General features: G+C 44.7%; 1 protein-coding gene across 2 annotated transcripts in view; it reads left to right on the top strand.

Annotated features, from left to right (window-relative positions):
• The window catches only part of c2cd2l (c2cd2 like), a 161,479-nt gene that overhangs the window by 121,508 nt on the left and 18,678 nt on the right, over positions 1–21,293 (top strand). For both annotated transcript variants that reach the window (XM_072593312.1, XM_072593314.1), the window contains exons 4-9: positions 1,209–1,316; positions 2,353–2,466; positions 5,516–5,633; positions 6,654–6,777; positions 16,638–16,702; positions 21,045–21,172. In XM_072593312.1, coding sequence (XP_072449413.1) covers positions 1,209–1,316; positions 2,353–2,466; positions 5,516–5,633; positions 6,654–6,777; positions 16,638–16,702; positions 21,045–21,172 — 657 coding nt within the window. The remainder of the gene's footprint in view (positions 1–1,208; positions 1,317–2,352; positions 2,467–5,515; positions 5,634–6,653; positions 6,778–16,637; positions 16,703–21,044; positions 21,173–21,293) is intronic.

Raw genomic sequence — 21,293 nt, forward strand, 5'->3', positions numbered from 1 at the left:
TCAGACTTTTTAATGATACTCAATACAAGACAAGAGATTCAAGAGTAGAATCAGGTTTGACAAACTAATAAGTTTTATTTTTGCAATTTGTTTACTGTGGTCAGTCAGTCAGTAAATATTTTCACATGAGGCTGCCAATATACTTCTACCGAAATAACATGTTAATTATACAAAAGAAAAGTTTAAAATAATACAAAACTATATACACAAGACAAAGTGGAAAGATCTTGTAAGCAACAAAAAGAAAGATTCAGCCCTTTTTTTTACCAGCAATAACCTGTACAGAATCTCAACCCCATTCAAGTATCATTCCTATTCTTCGCTCTTCTGGTCGCAAGAATTTCTTTTAGGTCACTCTCTGCACAGTCACAAGATATCATACTCTTCATCTCTCCCTGAAACATACAGATGGGCTAATCACTGATCTTTCTCTGACTACTTTGAGGTTGCTAAAACAGCTCAGGCCTATCTTCCTGATGACCTTAACGTTTTTAAAAATTAAACTGCTCTTGCTTATTGTTTATTCACCTGTGGGATGTTGGCATAATTGATTGGGCCCTTCCCTAACTGGCCTTGAGAAGGTGGTGATGTCTCGAACTGCTGCCAAAATGAAACTATAATTCTGAACTCAACTGGCTTATGGCTTTGGCTACCTTTCTTTTCTGAGCCTCCTAAAACTCGAGTCAACATTAAGCTGCAGGCATCTTCATGGGTAGCTTCTACACTCATTCGGCTTGTATCATTTGCTTTTGGGAAATGTTGTTCTGACCAAGTGCTCAAAGAAAATGAGTTTCTGACCCTTACAAAGAAGTTCACCTTCACAGAACTGGGAACAAAAAAAACGCATTTTACTTTAGAAGCAAGTTGCCAAATAAGAATGACATATTATAAACGTCCATCACAATGGTCACGTAGATGTGGTACTAGATGATCAATGCCCATGGAACATTACCTGGCAAGTGGAATCTCATGCTTTCTGCTGGCTCCTTCACTTGATTGGCATTGGCTGTGAATTTGTGTCTGGCTGTTGCTTGGCACAGCAAGTGTCAACCTATAGATGTGTTGCACTGCAGGGCCATCTAGAGGTGCACTTTGGAAGCAAAATAACTCCAATACTCTACCAGTCTCACTGTAGCTTCTCTGGGAGATGTATATTTGATGTGGCTGTCCTTTGGCGTTGCATTGTTAGCTGTTGTTTTGTTCTGCAGATGGAGATTTGTTTGGAAGAAGCAGAGGTTGAGGGGCTGCTGGTCACTTGGTCATTCAAGGAACCCCCTGCTCTATCCCTCACAGTCACGTCCAAACTACAAAAAGGGGTAAGAAAGTGAACAATTTTTTTTTCTGCTGTTGTTATTTTTGACATTTGTTTCATTTGATTGATGAAGAATTGTTGTCAAGTAATAACAGGTGACTAGGGGAATAAGTTCTGGCTGGTTGAATCCAGTGAGGAATCTGTTATGGGGCCATCAGTGCAAATAACAGGTGTAGATTGCATGAGTTATTTTGATGTTGGATATTTACTGATGCTGAGCCATTGAATATGACTGCCCTTATCTCTTCCCCCCCTTCAATCCAACATAGGGGAGGACGAGATTAAGGTATTGAGCCATGATCATATTGAATAGCGGAGTACACTCCAGGGATCAAATGGCTTATTTCTACTCCTATCTTCTATGCTTCTGTGAGGACTTGTGTGCTTTCATTTTGTAAGAAAAGGGAATGGAAATACACTGAGGGACAAGTTGCCCTATGACCATAGCAGCATTATCACAATAGCAATCCATTGGAGAAATTGTGGTTAGTGGATGTTTGCCTGGATTCATAGCAACAGAAGCACCCATTGAGAACAACAGCAACTTACAGTTTTCCACTGGTAATCATTTACAAACTGTCCCAAGGCTCTTCATGCTTGGAGCAATGCCGTTTTGGACTTGATGTTCTGATTAGCAATGGTCTGACAGCATTGGTAACCTCCGTATTTTAGAGTGAATGAAGTCATGGTAAGGAAATGTCTGGCACCGACAAAGTTTGCAGCCACTTGCAGACTTGGTCCGAGTTGGAATTAGTTTGGAGTCTCTGTGGATTGTTTGAGGTTGGCCATTACCAACATGCGCCCCGCTTTGGGTTGGATTCTTGCTCAGCAGCTTCCTTCCAGTCTTTGGGCTGCAAAGCCCAAACTCATGGTTGCAAGGTGACACAGAGATGATGTTACTTTGGCAGATATGCGCTGTACACCTATGTCCCTATCTTGTAATCTGCCAGCAGTGAAGTGGACTATCTCTGTTCTCCAACACTACACTGAGAAAGAGATTGTAAATTCGTTCACCTCTTCGATATGTTTTGCCTGGACAGGGGAATGAGGGGAAAGCAGATGTTTCCACCATCCAGGAACTGATTGAGGATACAATCGTCAGCACTAGTCCAGCCATGTTGGTCAATCTCAAGGCACACATAACAAATACAACAGTAAGTGGAAACTTTCTATCAATGTTACCTGTTCCATCTCTGACAGCCACATTCCCCTCTCTCCAATGTTCCCAAAAGTATATGCATGACTGAGTTGTTTGTCCCTTCTCAGAACTGAAGAGCAGTGTAGTTACTAAGCAAAGGCTTTTTTTCTTTCCAGCTACTTGGCTGGGGGCTGGGGGGGGTGTGGTGGGGGGGGGGGGAGGGGAGGTGATGTTTGGACATGAGTAATGCCAGAATTGTGGTGTCTTGTATCCCATCACCAATAGTGCATTCCATTGAAATCAGTCAGGACAAGCATTATGTGATGGCCTATTTTGAACCCCTGTTCTAGTCCAATTTCAACCCTGCTAGCTCCTAATGAGTAGACTGCTGCAAAGGTTCACCAGAGAGGTTCCTGGGATTCTCTTAGGACAAGAGATTGAGTAGGCTTGGCCTCTATTTCCAGGTGTTTAGAAGAATGATCTCACTGAAACATAGAAAGTGTTTTGGGGGTTTTAACAGTTGGATGCTGGGAAGATGTTTCCCTTGACCATACAGGGGTACAACCTCAGGAAGAGGAACACAGTTAAGCCATTCAGCCATCAAGCCTGCCTTATCATTCAAATAAATGGTGACTGATCATCTATCTTTTCTGCACTATCACCATATGCCTTAAAGTCACCAGTCTCCAAACATCTGCTTTCTCCCTTGAACACACTCAATGATTGAATTTCCACTACCCCTCTGGGACTGGTCCATTTAGGACTGGAATGAGGAGAAATGTCTTCACTCAGGGGTTTGTGAAGCTCTGTAATTCACTGCTCCAGAAGGCTGAGGGTGTTCCGTCATTGACTGTTTGTAAGACTGCAATTGATACGTTTTTGAGTACTAATAGTATGAAGAGATATGGGATAGCATGGGAAGGTCACATTGAAGGAGAAGCCATGATCTTGTGGAATACCAGGGCAGGTTTAAAGGGCTAAGTGACTAATTCCATCTCCTATTCCTTATGCCCTTGTATATGATTCATCAGCTACCATGGTGGCACAAACTGTGGATGGAAGAGACAGGGTGCCTGAGGGTCAGTAATAGCCTACAAAAATCTGGCAGCTTAGTTCTTTCTGACCCAGCATTTCTCAACATTTTCTCCTGTTTGAATCAATCGGAGGCTTTCTGCAGATCAGATCTCAGCACTCTGAGATACATGAGAGGTAAATCCAGCAACTCGGGGACAAGTTCCCCAGGTAGCTGCGGCTTGGCAGTGGTTGTTCGTCAGTGGGAACGTTGCATGTAAACTTCAGATGTAAACCCAAGGCACTCTGTGATACTGTGGGAGCCCTTCAAAGGCAAACTGTGCGGACATCCCTGTCCCACTGTGGACAGTATAGTGGCTCAGTGGTTAGTACTGCTGCCTCATAGTGCCAGGGACCCAGGTTCAATTCCACCCTCCAGTGACTGTCTGTATGCAGTTTCCACATTCTCCCCATGTCTACGTGGTTTCCTCCCACAGTCCAAAGATGTATAGGTCAGGGTTGATTGGCCATGCTAAGTTGCCCCACAGTGTTTAGGGATGTGCAGGCTGGGTGGATTAGCCATGGAGAATGCAGGATTACAGGGATAGGGTAGGGGGATGGCTCTGGGTGGGATGCTCTTCGGATGGTCAGTGTGGACCCATTGGGCCAAGTGGCCTATTTCCACACGGTATGGATTCTAACACGAAATCCATCTTCTCCCATTTGGAAAGCAACAACTTCTGACTTAACTGAAAAGGACATAAGTTCCTTAAACCTGCAAACAGCACTTACATCTTTTATGTTGGATGGATAGAGATGGTCAAGTGATAGGAACAAATGTCTAAAACAATCACCAGAGTATGTTACAGTGATTGACCCTGCTAAATATTATCCCAATGTAGTCTTTTATCATCATAAACCCAAAGATTCTCCATATGTATGTATCCATGATTGGTGGAGGTGTTGGATGCTATTAATCCATTTCTGTCACTAGTTTTTTTTTTAAAACTGCAAGAACCTTTTTGTGAAATGGTTAATTGTTCCAGAGCTCTGGAACTGCTGCTATAATCATAGCAAAAAAATGCATTGTTTTTATTAAGAAACCTAACCAACAGCCCTCATGAAAGACATTTCCAAGTTTTAGAGAATCTTACAGTACAGAGGAAGAAATTTTGGGCTTTCCAGTGACAACTACAGCTTGGGAAAGCAGGAAAAAGAGGTTCACTTGACCTTTGACCTGGACATGAATGGAAAGAATTACAGTTTAGTTGAGAAATACATTGCATTCGGTAACATCGAGGCTGGATTGTGAAACTTGAAAGGATTCAGAAAAGATTTACAAGGATTTTGCCGGGATTGGAGGGTTTGAGCTATAGGGAGAGGCTGAATAGGGTGGGGCTGTTTTCCCAGGAGCATCGGAGGCTGAGGGGGTGACCTTATAGAGGTTTACAAAATTATGAGGGGCATGGATAGGATAAATAGACAAGGTCTTTACAATGGGGTGGAGGTGTCCAAAACTACAGGGCATAGGTTTAAGGCGAGAGAGGGAAGAGTTAAAAGGGTCCTAAGGGACAACTTTTTCATGTGGAGGGTGGTGTGTGTATGGAATTAGATGCCAGAGGAGGTGGTGGAGACTGGGACAATTACAGCATTTAAAAGGCTTCTGGATGGTATATGAATAGGAAAGGTTTGGAGGGATATGGGCCAAATGCTGGCACATTTGGCTAGATTAATTCCAGATATCTGGTTGGCATGGACAAGTTGGACCGAAGGGTCTGTTACAGTGGTGTGCACCTCTATAACTTTAACAAGGTATATTTTAAGTAAAGCATCTGTCACCATGATAAAAACCCAGTGTACCTCATTATAGTAAGAGCATCTCCTATTGGTTGCAGTTGGGTTGGCAGCGTATGGAGATCAGTCACATGTCTTTGCTTATGTGGTGAGAAAGATGGATTGTGAGCTAGTGATCTGATCACAAAACCTCATAAAAATCAACCCAACAGTCAGACTGAATTCCAGGAGAACGAAACCATTTTCTTTCTTCTGCCTAGGCACTTGCCGAGAAGTTTGGGAAGGGATTGGCCTCTCCATCAAAAGCAGCACTAAATGCCGGATGCAGGCTGCTGGTCAGGGAGCTGAAGGCAAGCGTGAGCAGAGCAGAAGGAGTGGGTAAGATTAACAGCTAAACCACAGCAGATACTGAAGGGAAAATTTGGGTTATTGGGTATGTTGTTGATGGGCTCCTGTTGTGTGCCGCTGATGTCTGACCTGAGTGTGACGTAGGGAGAAAATGAGGTGGCAAATGAAGCAGACAGCATCTTGTCAAGGAAGCAAAACAAATAAAGCAGTAACTGGAATTGATAAAGTGCTTTTCATGCCCTCAATGTATCCCAAACTGCTACACTCCCAATTAAATGCTATTGAAGCTTGGTCGCTTGGTTTGTAGATAAAATCATTCACCACGTTGATCGACAGCAAGGACCCACGAGCGGCAGTGGTCAGTTAATCTCTTGTTCATTCAGGGGTAAACATAGACCATTTAGTCCATCATCCGCTCTTCAAATAAAATGGGGTCCATCAGAAAATGAAAATGGGGTTTCAGTTTAACAACTGATCTGAAGGGCAGCAAGCTGGCTCAGTAGTTAGCACTGCTGCCTCACAGCACCAGGGACCCAGGTTCGAATCCACCCTTGGGTGACTGTCTGTGTGGAGTTTGCACATTCTCCGCGTCTGTGTGGGTTTCCTCCGGGTGCTCTGATTTCCTTCCACAGTCCAAAGTTGTTAGGTGGATGAACCGTGCTGAATTATCCTGAGGGGGTGTCCAAGGATGTGCAGGCTAGATGGGTTAGCCATGGGAAATGAAGGGTTACAGGGATAGGGTATGAGGGTGGATCTGGCTGGGATGCTCTTTGGAGGGTTGGTGTGGACTCAATGGGCCGAATAGCCTGATTCTGCACTGTAGGGATTCTATGATTCTAGTACAGTACTGCTACAGTTCAATACTGCCAGAATACTGCACTGATCTGGATCTAGAACATGGCTTGACTCTCAGTGTGGTTCCGTGGAGTCTGACTGATATTATTCTGTAATGCCAATCACTTAAGAATGTCACTGTAGATGTGGATTGCAATTACACATCTTGCATTGTGCAAGCTAATGCTTTTTTTTTCTTTTTCTTGCTGCTTACAGGAAGTGGAGAGCTGTGCTGTGTATTGGAACTTGACAGCCCCGTACAGCTTAAGAGAACAACAACTGTTCTGCCCAAGTCTCTAAGTGCAAACTCTGAACTGAAGTGGAATGATGAGCTGATCTTGTAAGTGAGCTGAACCATTTGTTCTATCACTAAACAAAACAAAGAAACATCCAACAAGAAATCCGAGATTGCCGGTATTTCCCCACATTTAAGATGACCGCAGTGTTATTTGAGAGAGCTTTTTTGCTTTTCCTTGAAGAAATTCCAATGCAACTTGGATATAGAGGAGATTCATTTCATCGCTCAACAATCTATGAATCTGAAGTTAGCTGCTGCCATGCCGTGTAGACATTATGCCTCAGTTCCTACTTTTAGTTGAGTTGGGGAATATCCAGTCAACTGAGCTAACAGAAAGGCATATACACGGAAGAAACCAAAACAACTGACTGTGGATTTCTAAGGGTCCAAGTAACTGGGATTTCCAGCTCACGGTCACTTCTGGAAGGCAATTAACTGTCAGTCATCATTAGCTGATGCATTCTGTCAATCAGAGACTATTTGCCAAACAATCATCACTCTTTCTCATATGGGTATAAATCCTATTTTCCCTGAATTTGGGTAATTCTTGTGAATTGCCCTGACAAGTACAAGACAAAACACTTTGGCAAATTTTTTTTTATTCTGTAATACTATGCTTTTAATTAAGGTAATGGAATGTGGTTGTTTGTAGTTATTTTTGAGATGATCTGACTGGGTGCAGGACTGAATTTGACTCCTGATTCGAGAGTGCCGCAGAATAACACAATTCTGACCTATGATCCACAAGATACAGCAGGGTTGGAAATCTGAAATACAAGCAAAGAAGGCTGGAAATAATCTGCAGGTCTGGCTGTAACTGTACAGAGGGAAATAGTTGAACATTTCATGAGAATTATAATGACAGTTAAACTCCTATGGGGACTGCTTGGGCAGGCGGTAGGTGGAAGAGGCAATGTAACACAGGACACTGGTGTCTGTTTATTCTTTGGTGTTCCCTGACATAGGCCCGAATAACTGCTGCTTACTGAAGGCCCAGATACCAATCCCTCTATTCTGATTTCTTTTCATTATATTGGCATCACTACAGCAGTGAGCTGGCCAGAATATTATCAACTGAGATCCCAAACCTCAGCTTGTTTGTACATCAGTGAAAAGTGGTGACTCACTCCAACACAATGAGCACAACTTAACAGGATTTGACCCAAATGGGGAATTGAAAGTTATTCTGGGGATTTTTGTTTTAATGCTGGAACCATTTTAATCAGCAGCTGCAAGCATTCCGTGACTGCATTTACCTGGAAAATTGATGTGTCAAGACTAAATTCCACAATATTAGAAAGAAATTTCTAATAAACAGATTAAAAATGTCATTGCACTTCTAGGTTTGGTCAAACCCTGTAGATTGTTAAGGGACTGTGCATCACCCCCTAGTGACGTCTATCTTTAGACTTTAGACATCTTTAGAATGTCTGCGTAAATGTTTATTTCATGGTGTGTATTCAGCTGAATAGCTTCTGGCTAGAATATTAAATCGTAGCCATGAGCAGGCAAACTGCAAATGACTACTTTAAAAACCTCTGTTACTAGAAGAAACAATGTGCAACATTTCTGAACGCCGTTGAAAGCAAAATGACTCAAGGCATATCAATTTGGGGCCAATTTAATGTTTCCTGGAACTATTATTGATTCAAGCAAAAAAAAAGTCTGAACAAACCAATGTTTGTCACTTTTTGTAACCACACATATTTTAATGCATTCGGAATAGAAAAAACACTTTTTTTATTTTCATCCATTTTAGCTTTTTATTCCAGATGAATAATGTGCACTGTAAGTGGATCACATCACAACAACAAATTGGACAGTTTCCATCTGTATAGATTTAGCAATGATTCCATTTTGGTCTGGAAATCACGCACGGACTTCCTGCTCTGCCAGCAGTTAGGGTGCAAACTCACAATCTCTTATCAGTTGTTCAGTTTTGTCCTCACCCAGACTCTGAACTGGACATGTTGACCAAGCAGAAACCTAGGGTCTTTTCAAAGAGTGAGTAGTACCCTGAAATTCTGAAAGGAATTCTGAAAATCCATTGAGAATACACTCTGCACTGCGTATACAATCTGTTACTGATCAGTCTGTGTAGGCTGACTGGATGTGATATGTGTCTGGGGATGTTGAAGAAGGGAGAGGGGAGGTTTGAACAATTGTTTCCTTTGAGATTGAGGAGTTAGAAATGTAGAACCGTACAACACAGGTCAAGACTATTCAGCCGATTATGCCTGTGCTGACTATTTGAAAGAACCATCCTTTTTTTAATTTTTCCATAGATTTTGAGTTAGCAAGTTTTGAGAAGACTTATAGCTCAGGTTGAGGTTCTGAATGTAAGTTTGTTCCCTTAGCTAGAAGGTTCATTTTCAGATGTTTCGTCACCATACTAGTTAACATCATCAGTGAGCCACCGGTGAAGCTTCACCAGATGATGATGTTACCTAATATGGTGACGAAACATCTAAAAATGAACCTTGCAGCTCAGCGAGCAAGCTTACATCCATAGATTGTGAGTATTATTGTGACTAGCATTATAGAACATAGAACATAGAACAATACAGCACAGAACAGGCCCTTCGGCCTACGATGTTGTGCCGAACTTCTATCCTAGATTAAGCACCCATCCATGTACCTATCCAAATGCCGCTTAAAGGTCGCCAATGATTCTGACTCTACCACTCCCACGGGCAGCACATTCCATGCCCCTACCACTCTCTGGGTAAAGAACCCACCCCTGACATCTCCCCTATACCTTCCACCCTTCACCTTAAATTTATGTCCCCTTGTAACACTCTGTTGTACCCGGGGAAAAAGTTTCTGACTGTCTACTCTATCTATTCCTCTGATCATCTTATAAACCTCTATCAAGTCACCCCTCATCCTTCGCCGTTCCAACGAGAAAAGGCCGAGAACTCTCAACCTATCCTCGTACGACCTACTCTCCATTCCAGGCAACATCCTGGTAAATCTTCTCTGCACCCTCTCCAAAGCTTCCACATCTTTCCTAAAGTGAGGCAACCAGAACTGCACACAGTACTCCAATTGTGGCCTAACCAAAGTCCTGTACAGCTGCAACATCACTTCACGACTCTTGAATTCAATCCCTCTGCTAATGAACAATAATACTCCATAGGCCTTCTTACAAACTCTATCCACCTGAGTGGCAACCTTCAAAGATCTATGTACATAGACCCCAAGATCCCTCTGTTCCTCCACCTGACTAAGAACCCTACCATTAACCCTGTATTCCGCATTCTTATTTGTTCTTCCAAAATGGACAACCTCACACTTGGCAGGGTTGAACTCCATCTGCCACTCCTCAGCCCAGCTCTGCATCATATCTAAGTCCCTCTGCAGCCGACAACAGCCCTCCTCACTGTCCACAACTCCACCTATCTTCATATCATCTGCAAATTTACTGACCCACCCTTCGACTCCCTCATCTAAGTCATTAATAAAAATTACAAACAGCAGAGGACCCAGAACTGATCCCTGCGGAACTCCACTTGTAACTGGGCTCCAGGCTGAATATTTACCATCTACCACCACTCTCTGCCTTCGACCGGTTAGCCAGTTTTCTATCCAATTGGCCAAATTTCCCTCTATCCCATGCCTCCTGACTTTCCGCATAAGCCTACCATGGGGAACCTTATCAAATGCCTTACTAAAATCCATGTACACTACATCCACTGCTCTACCCTCATCCACATGCTTGGTCACCTCCTCGAAGAATTCAATAAGACTTGTAAGGCAAGACCTACCCTTCACAAATCCGTGCTGGCTGTCCCTAATCAAGCAGTGTCTTTCCAGATACTCGTAAATCCTATCCCTCAGTACCCTTTCCATTACTTTGCCTACCACAGAAGTAAGACTAACTGGCCTGTAATTCCCGGGGTTATCCCTATTCCCTTTTTTGAACAGGGGCACAACATTCGCTACTCTCCAGTCCCCTGGTACCACCCCCGTTGCCAGTGAAGACGAGAAGATCATTGCCAACGGTACTGCAATTTCCTCTCTTGCTTCCCACATAATCCTAGGATATATCCCGTCAGGCCCGGGGGACTTGTCTATCCTCAAGTTGTTCAAAATGTCCAACACATCTTCCTTCCTAACAGGTATCTCTTCTAGCTTATCAGTCCGTTTCACACTCTCCTCTTCAACAATACGGTCCCTCTCGTTCGTAAATACTGAAGAGAAGTACTTGTTCAAGACCTCTCCTATCTCTTCCGACTCAATACACAGTCTCCCACCACTGTCCTTGATCGGACCTACCCTCGTTCTCGTCATTCTCAGGTTTCTCACATACGCATAGAATGCCTTGGGGTTATCCTTGATCCTATCCGCCAAGGATTTTTCATGCCCTCTCTTAGCTCTCCTAATCCCTTTCTTCAGGTCCCTTCTGGCTATCCTGTATCCCTCCACTGCTCTGTCTGAACCCTGTTTCCTCAACCTTATGTAAGCCTCCTTCTTCCTCTTTACTAGACATTCAACCTCCCTCGTCAGCCAAGGCTCCCTCACACGACCATTTCTTTCCTGCCTGATCGGTACATACATATCAAGGACACGTCGTATCTGCTCCTTGAAAAAGTTCCACATTTGTTGCTCATTCCTGGTTGGCTTTGTGAAGGTGGGAGTGAGCTGTTGCCTTTAACCATGGTGGTTGTTGTGGTTGAGGTATGCCCACAGTGCTGGTATCCAATTAGTCTCAACCCTCTGATCTCTCCCTATAGTGTGCAAACTTTTCCTCTTCAAGTGTTTGTCTAATTTATGTGTCAAATGTTGCTGTTGAATCTACCTCCATCATCCTCTATAGAACAAAGATTAGCGAGGAGGATATAGATAGGCTACAGACTTGGGTGGAGACGTGGGTGATGGAATTTAATGCAGGCAAATATGGGGTGATGCATTTTGGTAGCTCCAATGCAGGAAGAAAATATACAGTAAATGGCAGAACTCTTAGAAGCATTGACATACAAAGGGATTTAGGCATCTAGGCAAATGGCATGTTTGCCTTCATCAGTCAGGGCATAGAATGTAAAAAATGGCAAGTAATTTTGCAGCACTATAGAACTTCAGTAAAATTACTTTTGGGATATTGCAATTCTGATCACCACAGAAGGATATAAAGGCTTTGGAGAGAGTGCGGAGAATGTTTACCAGAATGTGGCCTGTTTTGGATGGAATTAGCCATAAGGAGAGATTGGCCAAACTTGGTTTGTTTTTATTTGAACTTCAATGGCTGCAGGGAGGGAGGGGTGACCTGACAGATATTAAAAAATTATGAGAGGCATGAATCGAATGGATAGTCGGAGTTTTTTCCTCAGGGTAGAAATGTCAATTGCTACAGGACATTGGTTTAAGGTAAAAGGGGATAAGTTTAAAGGAGATGTGAAAGGCAGATTTTTTACACAGAGGGTGGTAAGTCTCTGGAATGAAGAGATGGTGGAGGCAGATTCAATAGCAACATTCAAGAGCTAGCTTGTCAGATACTTGAATATGCAGGATGGGTAAGGATGGCAGATTTCCCTGTATGCTAGGCTAGACTGCATGAGGATGGCAGATTCCCTGCCCTGTTGGCCAAACTGGGTAAGGATGGCAGATTTCCCTGCCTGGTAGGCTAGACTGCGTTAGGCTGGTAGATTTCCCTGCCCGCTAGGCCAGACTGGGTAAGGATGGCAGATTTCCCTGCCCTGCAGGCCAGACTAGGTAAGGATGGCAGATTTTAAAGGGATATGTATTAGTGAGTGCGACAATTGAAATAAATGTACACAGAGAAAAAAACTGTAGCAGCTAAAGTGAATAAGTTAAATACAAAATGGAGAGAAAACCAAGTGGGCCTATGAAGTGAATGTGTAAATATATGAATCAGGGCAGGAATAGGTCACTCAGCCCCTTGAATAAGATCACAGACGATCTGATTACCCGATGTTCCTGGCTATCCCTTGCGTATTAATAATCCACTTATATCCACCTTAAAAATATTTAAAGACTCTTCTTCCCTGTCTTTTGAGAAGGAGGATTTCTAAGATGCATAGCCATCTGTGAGAAACCAAACTTCCATGTCTCTGTCATAACTGGGCAATCCATTGTTTCTATACAGAGACCCTTTTAGATACATGTGACAATAATAAATCAAAAAGAAAAAACAAAAATCAGTTCTAGAAACAGTAACCACATGAAGCTTTGATTTGGAGATGCCGGTGTTTGGGGTGTACAAAGTTAAAAATCACACAACACCAGGTTATAATCCAACAGGTTTAATTGGAAGCACACTAGCTTTCAGAGAGCTGCTCCTTCATCAGGTGATTGATGAAGGAGCAGCACTTCAAAAGCTAGTGCTTCCAATTAAACCTGTTGGACTATAACCTGGTGTTGTGTAATTTTTAACAAGAAGGTTTGGCAGTGATGAGATTCAAATGTCAGCCGCAGCACAGGTTAGCACGTTAGAGTACTTGATAACAGTACACATGTGGCTCATATGTATGTTCCAGTATTTAATATGAGCTCTAGGCTGTGCCCTTAAAGCATAAAATTGTGCTTTCTCATGCAGTTAGAGAATCTAATGACCCTGACAGGAATCTACACACAGCTTACGTGCACAGGTATGCATGAACTTTGATAATGCAAGGCTGAACAAAAAATGTTTGACATGCTCCCACCTCAGGCTGCATCTGTGGAGAGAGAATGTTTTAGGTCTCTGATGTTTTGTCAGAACAGCAAAAATCTGAGCTGGAACAGTGTAATATGTTATGTAATTAGTAAGATTCTGACTGAAAAGCTGTATTGTAGCATTGACGAAGAAGCCTTTGAAAGATGTGCCCATTAATATAAACAATTGGGACAGAATTAGAAACTAAAATAAGCCATCCCTAAGTCTATAGATAATAATAATACTTGGATGTAGTTTCCTTCATGTTTAAGGTACATAGCAAAGTCCAAAGCTTGTTCCTTTTGAATGGACTTACTGCACAAGTTGATGGTGCAGAACAGTCCAGAGAGAGTTTGGAACTTTGTGGGTGTCTTGCTATTCTGCAGTATCAAAATCAACTAGGAGAGAGTGAGGACTGCAGATGCTGGAGATAAGAGTCGAGAGTGGGGTGCTGGAAAAGCACAGCAGGTCAGGCAGCATCCGAGGAGCAGGAGAATCAATGTTTCATTCCTGTTGAAGGGCTTATGCCTGAAACGTCGACTCTCCTGCTCCTCGGATGCTGCCTGACCTGCTGTGCTTTTCCAGCCCGACTATTGTGTAGTGCCACCTGGAGGCAATAGTTGTGGCAGTGACTCGGAGGAAACGGAGGTGTATATTTCGGAGGCTCACAAATTCAGAGAGCGAGTTAGTGATCTGTTATTTTCAGAGTAAAACGATGGTTATGTTACAGGCAAAAATAGAATCAGTTGGCAAAACTCAGCAGGTCTGGCAACATCTGACGGGTGAAAGCAGAGTTAATATTTTGAGTTTCATCAGAACTGCAGGCAGCTTAGGAAATGTGATGTTTCTGCTGAAGTTGAGGTATGGGTGTGGGTGTGGGGGAGAGGTGAGTGGATAGGTGTCGATGGAGCCTGGACAGAAAGATATATGAAAGGGGTAGGGATGGGACTACTGATAGCAGGCTAGGACAGAAGAAAAGCTAAAGAAGTGGAATGAGAGCTGAGAGTAGGAGAGAATGGGTGTGCAGTGCTGTAGGCATCCTGTGTCATGACAGGAACAGGGTGTGGAGGTGGGTACAAAACATGGAAGGATGGAATCAAGCTGTAAAATTATTGAACTCAATGTTGAGTGAGAGAGGCTGCAGGGTCCCCAAGAGGAAAATGAGATTTATTCTTTGCCCTTGTGCTGAGACTCACTGGAACACTGCAGCAGCAATGTTGGTGTAGGAGCACGGCAGTGTGTTGGAGTTGCAGACAGGGTCATTTTGTGGACAGACTGTAGACGTTCTGCCTTTATTCCTGATGAAGGGCTTTTGCCCGAAACGTCGATTTTGCTGCTCGTTGGATGCTGCCTGACTGCTGTGCTCTTCCAGCACCACTAATCCAGTATTTGGTTTTCAGCATCTGCAGTCATTGTTTTTACAAAGTTAACACACACTCCACATTCATCTCCCCAAGTGCAGAGGAGACGAATCAGCGAGTACAGTAGACTAGATGGAGTGAAGTGCAGGTGAATCAGTGCTTCTTCTGGAAGGTGGTTCTGGAGCCTTGGATAGTGAGGAGGGAGGAAGTAAATGAGCAGATGTTACATCTTGTGTGGTCACATGGGAAGGTGCGGTGGGAGTGTGGGGAGGTATTGGGATTGGAGGAGTTCTCAAAGGGAATGGTTTCTGTGGAAGGCTGACAAGGGAGGAGTGGGGAATATTTGTCTGGACATGCTGTTGGGAGTGATGGAAAATAGATTAGACTCCCTATAGTGTGGAGACAGGTCATTTGGCCCAACAAGTCCACATCGACTCTCTGAAGAATAGCCCACCCAGACCCATTTCCCTCTGACCAAAGCACTTAAAGCTATGGGCAATTTAGCATGGCCAATTCACCTAATCTGCACATCTTTGGACTTTGGGAGGAAACCGAAACACCCAGAGGAAACCCATGCAGATTCTGGGAGAATGTACAAACTCCACACAGTCACCTGAGACTGGAATCAAACCTGGGACCCTGGCCAATGCGGCTTACACTCTTTCGGTGTAGATGCTGAGGGGGAGGGGTTGGGGGCTTAAGTGAAGACTGGGGGGGGGACCCTATCGCTGTAGTTGGAGGCAAGAGGAGGGCTGACGGGGAAGTGTGGGAGATGGGTCAGACCCAGCTAAGTGCCCTGTCTACCACATGGTGGGGAATTCTTGGTGAGGAAATCAGTGGACAATTCTGAAGCCCCCCCTGCAGCAGTTGGCATCACCAAAACAGATGTGACAGAGATGGAGGAGCTAGGAGAATGGAATAGAGTCTTTACAAGAAGCAGGATGTGTAGTCAAGGTAACTGTTGGAGTCGGTGGGTTTGTAGTGGACATTGGTGACCATCCTATCCCCAGAAATGGAAACGGAGATGTCAGGGAAGGGAAGGGAGGAGTCAGAGGTAGAGTAGTGCTGGAAAAGCACAGCAGGTCAGGCCTCATTCCTGATGAAGGGCTTTTGCCCGAAACAACATAGATTTTTCTTACTCCTCAGATGCTGCCTAACCTGCTGTGCTTTTCCAGCATTACTATAATCTTGACTCTAATCTCCAGCATCTGCAGTACCCACTTTCGCCCAAGTGAAGATAGGACCAGGGTAGAAATCAGGAGCGAAATTGATAAATTTTTCCAATTCCAGATGACAGAGGGAAGCAGCACCGATGATGTCATTGATGAACCGGAGAAAGAGTTATGGGTGGGGTCCGGAATAGGACTGGAACAATGAATGTTCCATGTACCCCACAAAGAGACAGGCTACCCACGGCCACCCCTCTGTCCTGAGGAAAATGAGAGAAATTAAAAGAGAAGTTGTTCAAAGTGAATTTGGATGAGTGAGGACTGGCTTGGACAGGCCAAGGAGGATCAGGGGTGGATGGGGATAGTACAGTCCTTCTTCCCACAAATAAGTGGAGGGCTGAGACTATCCTAACCGGGGATGGATGTGTCAAGTGATTGCACGTCCAAGAAGGAAGTGGCTGGTTTCTGCAAACTGGAAATTCTGAAACTAATATAAAGCATTAGAAGCATCATGGATGTAAATGGGAGGGACTGGACAAGGGGAGAAACATATTGAGTCCAGGTAGAAAGAAACAGATTCCACGGGGCAGGAACTGGTGGTTCTCTTTCAGAGAGTTATCCAGTTGCATTCGTTTTATTCTTTCTGCCTGCTTCTAATGGTTGTTTTGGTATTGAGTGTTCTCCCATTAATCTCTTCATCTCTCTGTTCTTTTCTAGTGAGCTGGGGGCAAGAAGCAAAGAGATGAAGGTGAAAATCATGGAGAAGTTGGAGCGAAGTGAGAGTAAGTGTTCGCTTGGAACTCAATCTCATTAACAACAAGCTTCGAAATGACCAGAGGCCTTGTGTTCAATTGGTCAAATAGGGAAATAAACAAGAAGAGCAATATTGCATTTATATGGTGACGTTCAGGAACCTAAAGATGTCCCAAAAATAAACGTCACTAAATGTTTGAAACACCGTATCAGCACGCTTGTACAGTGAGCTCCTATAAACTGTAATGTGATGGTGACCAGCGAGTGTACTTCTAGTACGATTACTCAAGGGTTCAAAATTGAGAACTGAGAACTTGTCCACTGTTTTTTAAATTTTTAAATTAAAATGAGAACTTTAACTTTCAGTGAAGTAATCAGACAATGCTTCTTATCTAGAAGCTGGTCCCTACAGTACAGTGCCCCCTCAGTACTGCACTGACCCGTCAGGTATCCCCTACAGTACAGTGCCCCCTCAGTACTGCACTGACCTGTCAGGTATCCCCTAGAGCACAGTGCCCTCTCAGTACTGCACTGACCTGTCAGCTAGCCCCTACAGCACAGTGCCCCCTCAGTACTGCACTGGCCTGTCAGCTAGCCCCTACAGCACAGTGCCCCCTCAGTACTGCACTGACCTGTCAGGTATCCCCTACAGCACAGTGCCCCCTCAGTACTGCACTGACCTGTCAGGTATCCCCTACAGCACAGTGCCCCCTCAGTACTGCACTGGCCTGTCAGGTATCCCCTAGAGCACAGTGCCCCCTCAGTACTGCACTGGCCTGTCAGGTATCCCCTACAGTACAGTGCCCCCTCAGTACTGCACTGGCCTGTCAGGTATCCCCTAGAGCACAGTGCCCCCTCAGTACTGCACTGACCTGTCAGGTATCCCCTACAGTACAGTGCCCCCTCAGTACTGCACTGGCCTGTCAGGTATCCTCTACAGCACAGTGCCCCCTCAGTACTGCACTGGCCTGTCAGGTATCCTCTACAGCACAGTGCCCCCTCAGTACTGCACTAGCCTGTCAGGTATCCCCTAGAGCACAGTGCCCCCTCAGTACTGCACTGGCCTGTCAGGTATCCCCTACTGTACAGTGCCCCCTCAGTACTGCACTGACCTGTCAGGTATCCCCTACAGCACAGTGCCCCCTCAGTACTGCACTGACCTGTCAGGTATCCCCTAGAGCACAGTGCCCTCTCAGTACTGCACTGACCTGTCAGCTAGCCCCTACAGCACAGTGCCCCCTCAGTACTGCACTAGCCTGTCAGGTATCCCCTAGAGCACAGTGCCCCCTCAGTACTGCACTGACCCGTCAGGTATCCCCTACAGTACAGTGCCCCCTCAGTACTGCACTGACCTGTCAGGTATCCCCTACAGTACAGTGCCCCCTCAGTACTGCACTGACCTGTCAGGTATCCCCTACAGCACAGTGCCCCCTCAGTACTGCACTGACCTGTCAGGTATCCCCTAGAGCACAGTGCCCTCTCAGTACTGCACTGACCTGTCAGCTAGCCCCTAAAGCACAGTGCCCCCTCAGTACTGCACTGGCCTGTCAGGTATCCCCTCGAGCACAGTGCCCCCTCAGTACTGCACTGACCTGTCAGGTATCCCCTACAGCACAGTGCCCCCTCAGTACTGCACTGACCTGTCAGGTATCCCCTCGAGCACAGTGCCCCCTCAGTACTGCACTGACCTGTCAGGTATCCCCTACAGCACAGTGCCCCCTCAGTACTGCACTGGCCTGTCAGGTATCCCCTAGAGCACAGTGCCCCCTCAGTACTGCACTGGCCTGTCAGGTATCCCCTACAGTACAGTGCCCCCTCAGTACTGCACTGGCCTGTCAGGTATCCCCTAGAGCACAGTGCCCCCTCAGTACTGCACTGACCTGTCAGGTATCCCCTACAGCACAGTGCCCCCTCAGTACTGCACTGACCCGTCAGGTATCCCCTACAGTACAGTGCCCCCTCAGTACTGCACTGGCCTGTCAGGTATCCTCTACAGCACAGTGCCCCCTCAGTACTGCACTGGCCTGTCAGGTATCCTCTACAGCACAGTGCCCCCTCAGTACTGCACTAGCCTGTCAGGTATCCCCTAGAGCACAGTGCCCCCTCAGTACTGCACTGGCCTGTCAGGTATCCCCTACAGCACAGTGCTCCCTCAGTACTGCACTGACCTGTCAGGTATCCTCTACAGCACAGTGCTCCCTCAGTACTGCACTGGCCTGTCAGGTATCCCCTACAGCACAGTGCTCCCTCAGTACTGCACTGGCCTGTCAGGTATCCCCTACAGAACAGTGCCCCCTCAGTACTGCACTAGCCTGTCAGGTATCCCCTACAGTACAGTGCCCCCTCAGTACTGCACTGGCCTGTCAGGTTAATTTTGTGATCAAGCGTTTGGAGTAGAATTGCAACCCCTCCATCCTGACTCAGTTTAAAACTTCACGATCTGGCAGCTTCCAAAGCACTAAATGTAGACAAGTTTTCTGTATAATTCATTTCTTTTGTCTGTGTTCATCCCTCTCCCTTAAATATATATCATTGAGGGACACATAACCCAAAGACCCCAATCCCAAATTTCCTAGGCACCCTGGTTAGTTCTGCCTATTCATCGAACACGTGTAGCAATCCAAACTAACTGGACCAAATTTCTGTTTGGCTCATTATTGAACTGTTGGTGTTGCTAAGTAGCCCTTAGGCAGGAAAAGAGACTAATTTACAAGAGTTGAATCTTAACTTTTTTTACTGGTTGTTATGGTCGTAATGAGAGGGGAGCATATGCCTTTCTTTTCTTGAGCAACTGAGAAAATTATAACACACTCTTGGTCTTATTGTATTGTTAAAGGACAATGAAAAATTCTGCTGTGACAAATCAAATAATAATTCTAATGCTGCACAAGGGATGTCTTCAATTTCAGTAAGGCGTTCGACAAGGTTCGTCATGGGACACTAGTTAGCAAGGTTAGATCACATGGAATACAGGGACAACTTGCCACTTGGTTACAGAACTGGCTTGAAGTTAGGAGACAGGGAGTAGTGGTGAAGGGTTGCTTTTCAGACTGGTGGCCTGTGACCAGTGGTGTGCCACAAGGTTCGGTGCTGGGTCCATTGCTTATTGTCAGTTGTATAAATAGTTTGGATGTGAACATAAGAGGTACGGTTAGTAAGTTTGCAGATGATACCAAAATTGGAGGTGCAGTGGAAAGCAAGGAAGGTTACCTCAGAGTTCAACGGGAATTTGATCAGATGGGTCAGTGGGCAAGGAGTGGCAGATGGACTTGAATTTAGATAAATGTGAGTTGCTGCAGTTTGGAAATGCAAATCAGGGCAGGACTTATACACTTAATGGTAAGGTCCTGGGGAGTGTTGCTGAACAAAGAGACCTTGGAGTGCAGGTTCATAGCTCCTTGAAAGTGGAGTCTCAGGTAGATAGGATAATGAAGAAGGCGTTTGGTATGCTTTCCTTTATTCATCAGTGCATTGAATGTAGGAGTTGGGAAATCATGTTGCAGCTGTACAGGACATTGGTTAGACCACTTTTGGGATATTGTGTGCAATTCTGGTCTCCCTGCTATTTGTGAAACTTTTAAATTTGTTTTGATCACTTTCAAGGATGTTGCCAGAATTGAAGTGTTTGAGCTATAAGGAGAGGCTGAACAGGCTGGGGCTATTTTTCCTGGAGTGTTGGAGGCTGAGGGGTGACCTTATAGAGATTTATAAAGTTATGAGGGGCATGGATAGGATAAATAGACAAGGTCTTTTCAAACCTAGAGGGGATAGTTTTAAGGTGAAAGGGGAAAGATTTAAAACGGACCTAAGGAGCAACGTTTTCATGCAGAGGGTGGGGCGAGTATGGAATGAGGCTGGTACAATTACAACATTTAAAAGGTATCTGGATGGGTATATGAATAGGAAAGGTTCAGAAGGATATGGGCCAAATGCTGGCAAATGGGACTAGATTAATTTAGAATATCTGGTCAGCACGGAAGAGTTGAACCAAAGGGTCTGTTTCGGTGCTGTACATCTTTATAACTCTATAAAGAAACATCTTACTATGGTTTCAACTTAACATGAAGTTGCAAGAGAGGACAAGGTTTTAAGACATTCTGTTACTTCCTGTGATGATGTATACTGTCTGAGAATCATACCACATACAGTCAGACCTAACAAAATGTACTACAAAAATCTCCAGGAATTCCAATGTCACAAAAAGTGCTGAAGCTGGTTGTGCAATGGCTTCATGGGTTGATAGACTGTGTCTCAGTTGGGTCATCATGGAGTATGTGAGGACCTGTTTGTGCACTGTACCCAGTGATGGGTGAATAGATGATATAGACCAGTATAAGAAGCAATCACCCGACCCTGTTCATTCTTTTGCAGACATGGTATTAGGGCAGAGTGTGATCCCACTGGATTTATCTCGGAGATCCCCTTCTGGATGTCATAACTTTCCATTAACAGCTACTCCGAAGATGTCAAATACTCTGACTGGATCAGTGTCACTGGAGGTAACCCACCAGTCTTGCCAAACGCTGCTTTTACTTTTATTAAGCCCTTTGCTTGTTCCATTTTGTTGTCTCTGCCTTTTGGTCTCCCTTCTTTAATCAGAAACTGTTAGGTACCTCCGAA

Source organism: Chiloscyllium punctatum, chromosome 23, assembly GCF_047496795.1.
Source record: "Chiloscyllium punctatum isolate Juve2018m chromosome 23, sChiPun1.3, whole genome shotgun sequence".
In the NCBI taxonomy this organism is placed as follows: domain Eukaryota; kingdom Metazoa; phylum Chordata; class Chondrichthyes; order Orectolobiformes; family Hemiscylliidae; genus Chiloscyllium; species Chiloscyllium punctatum.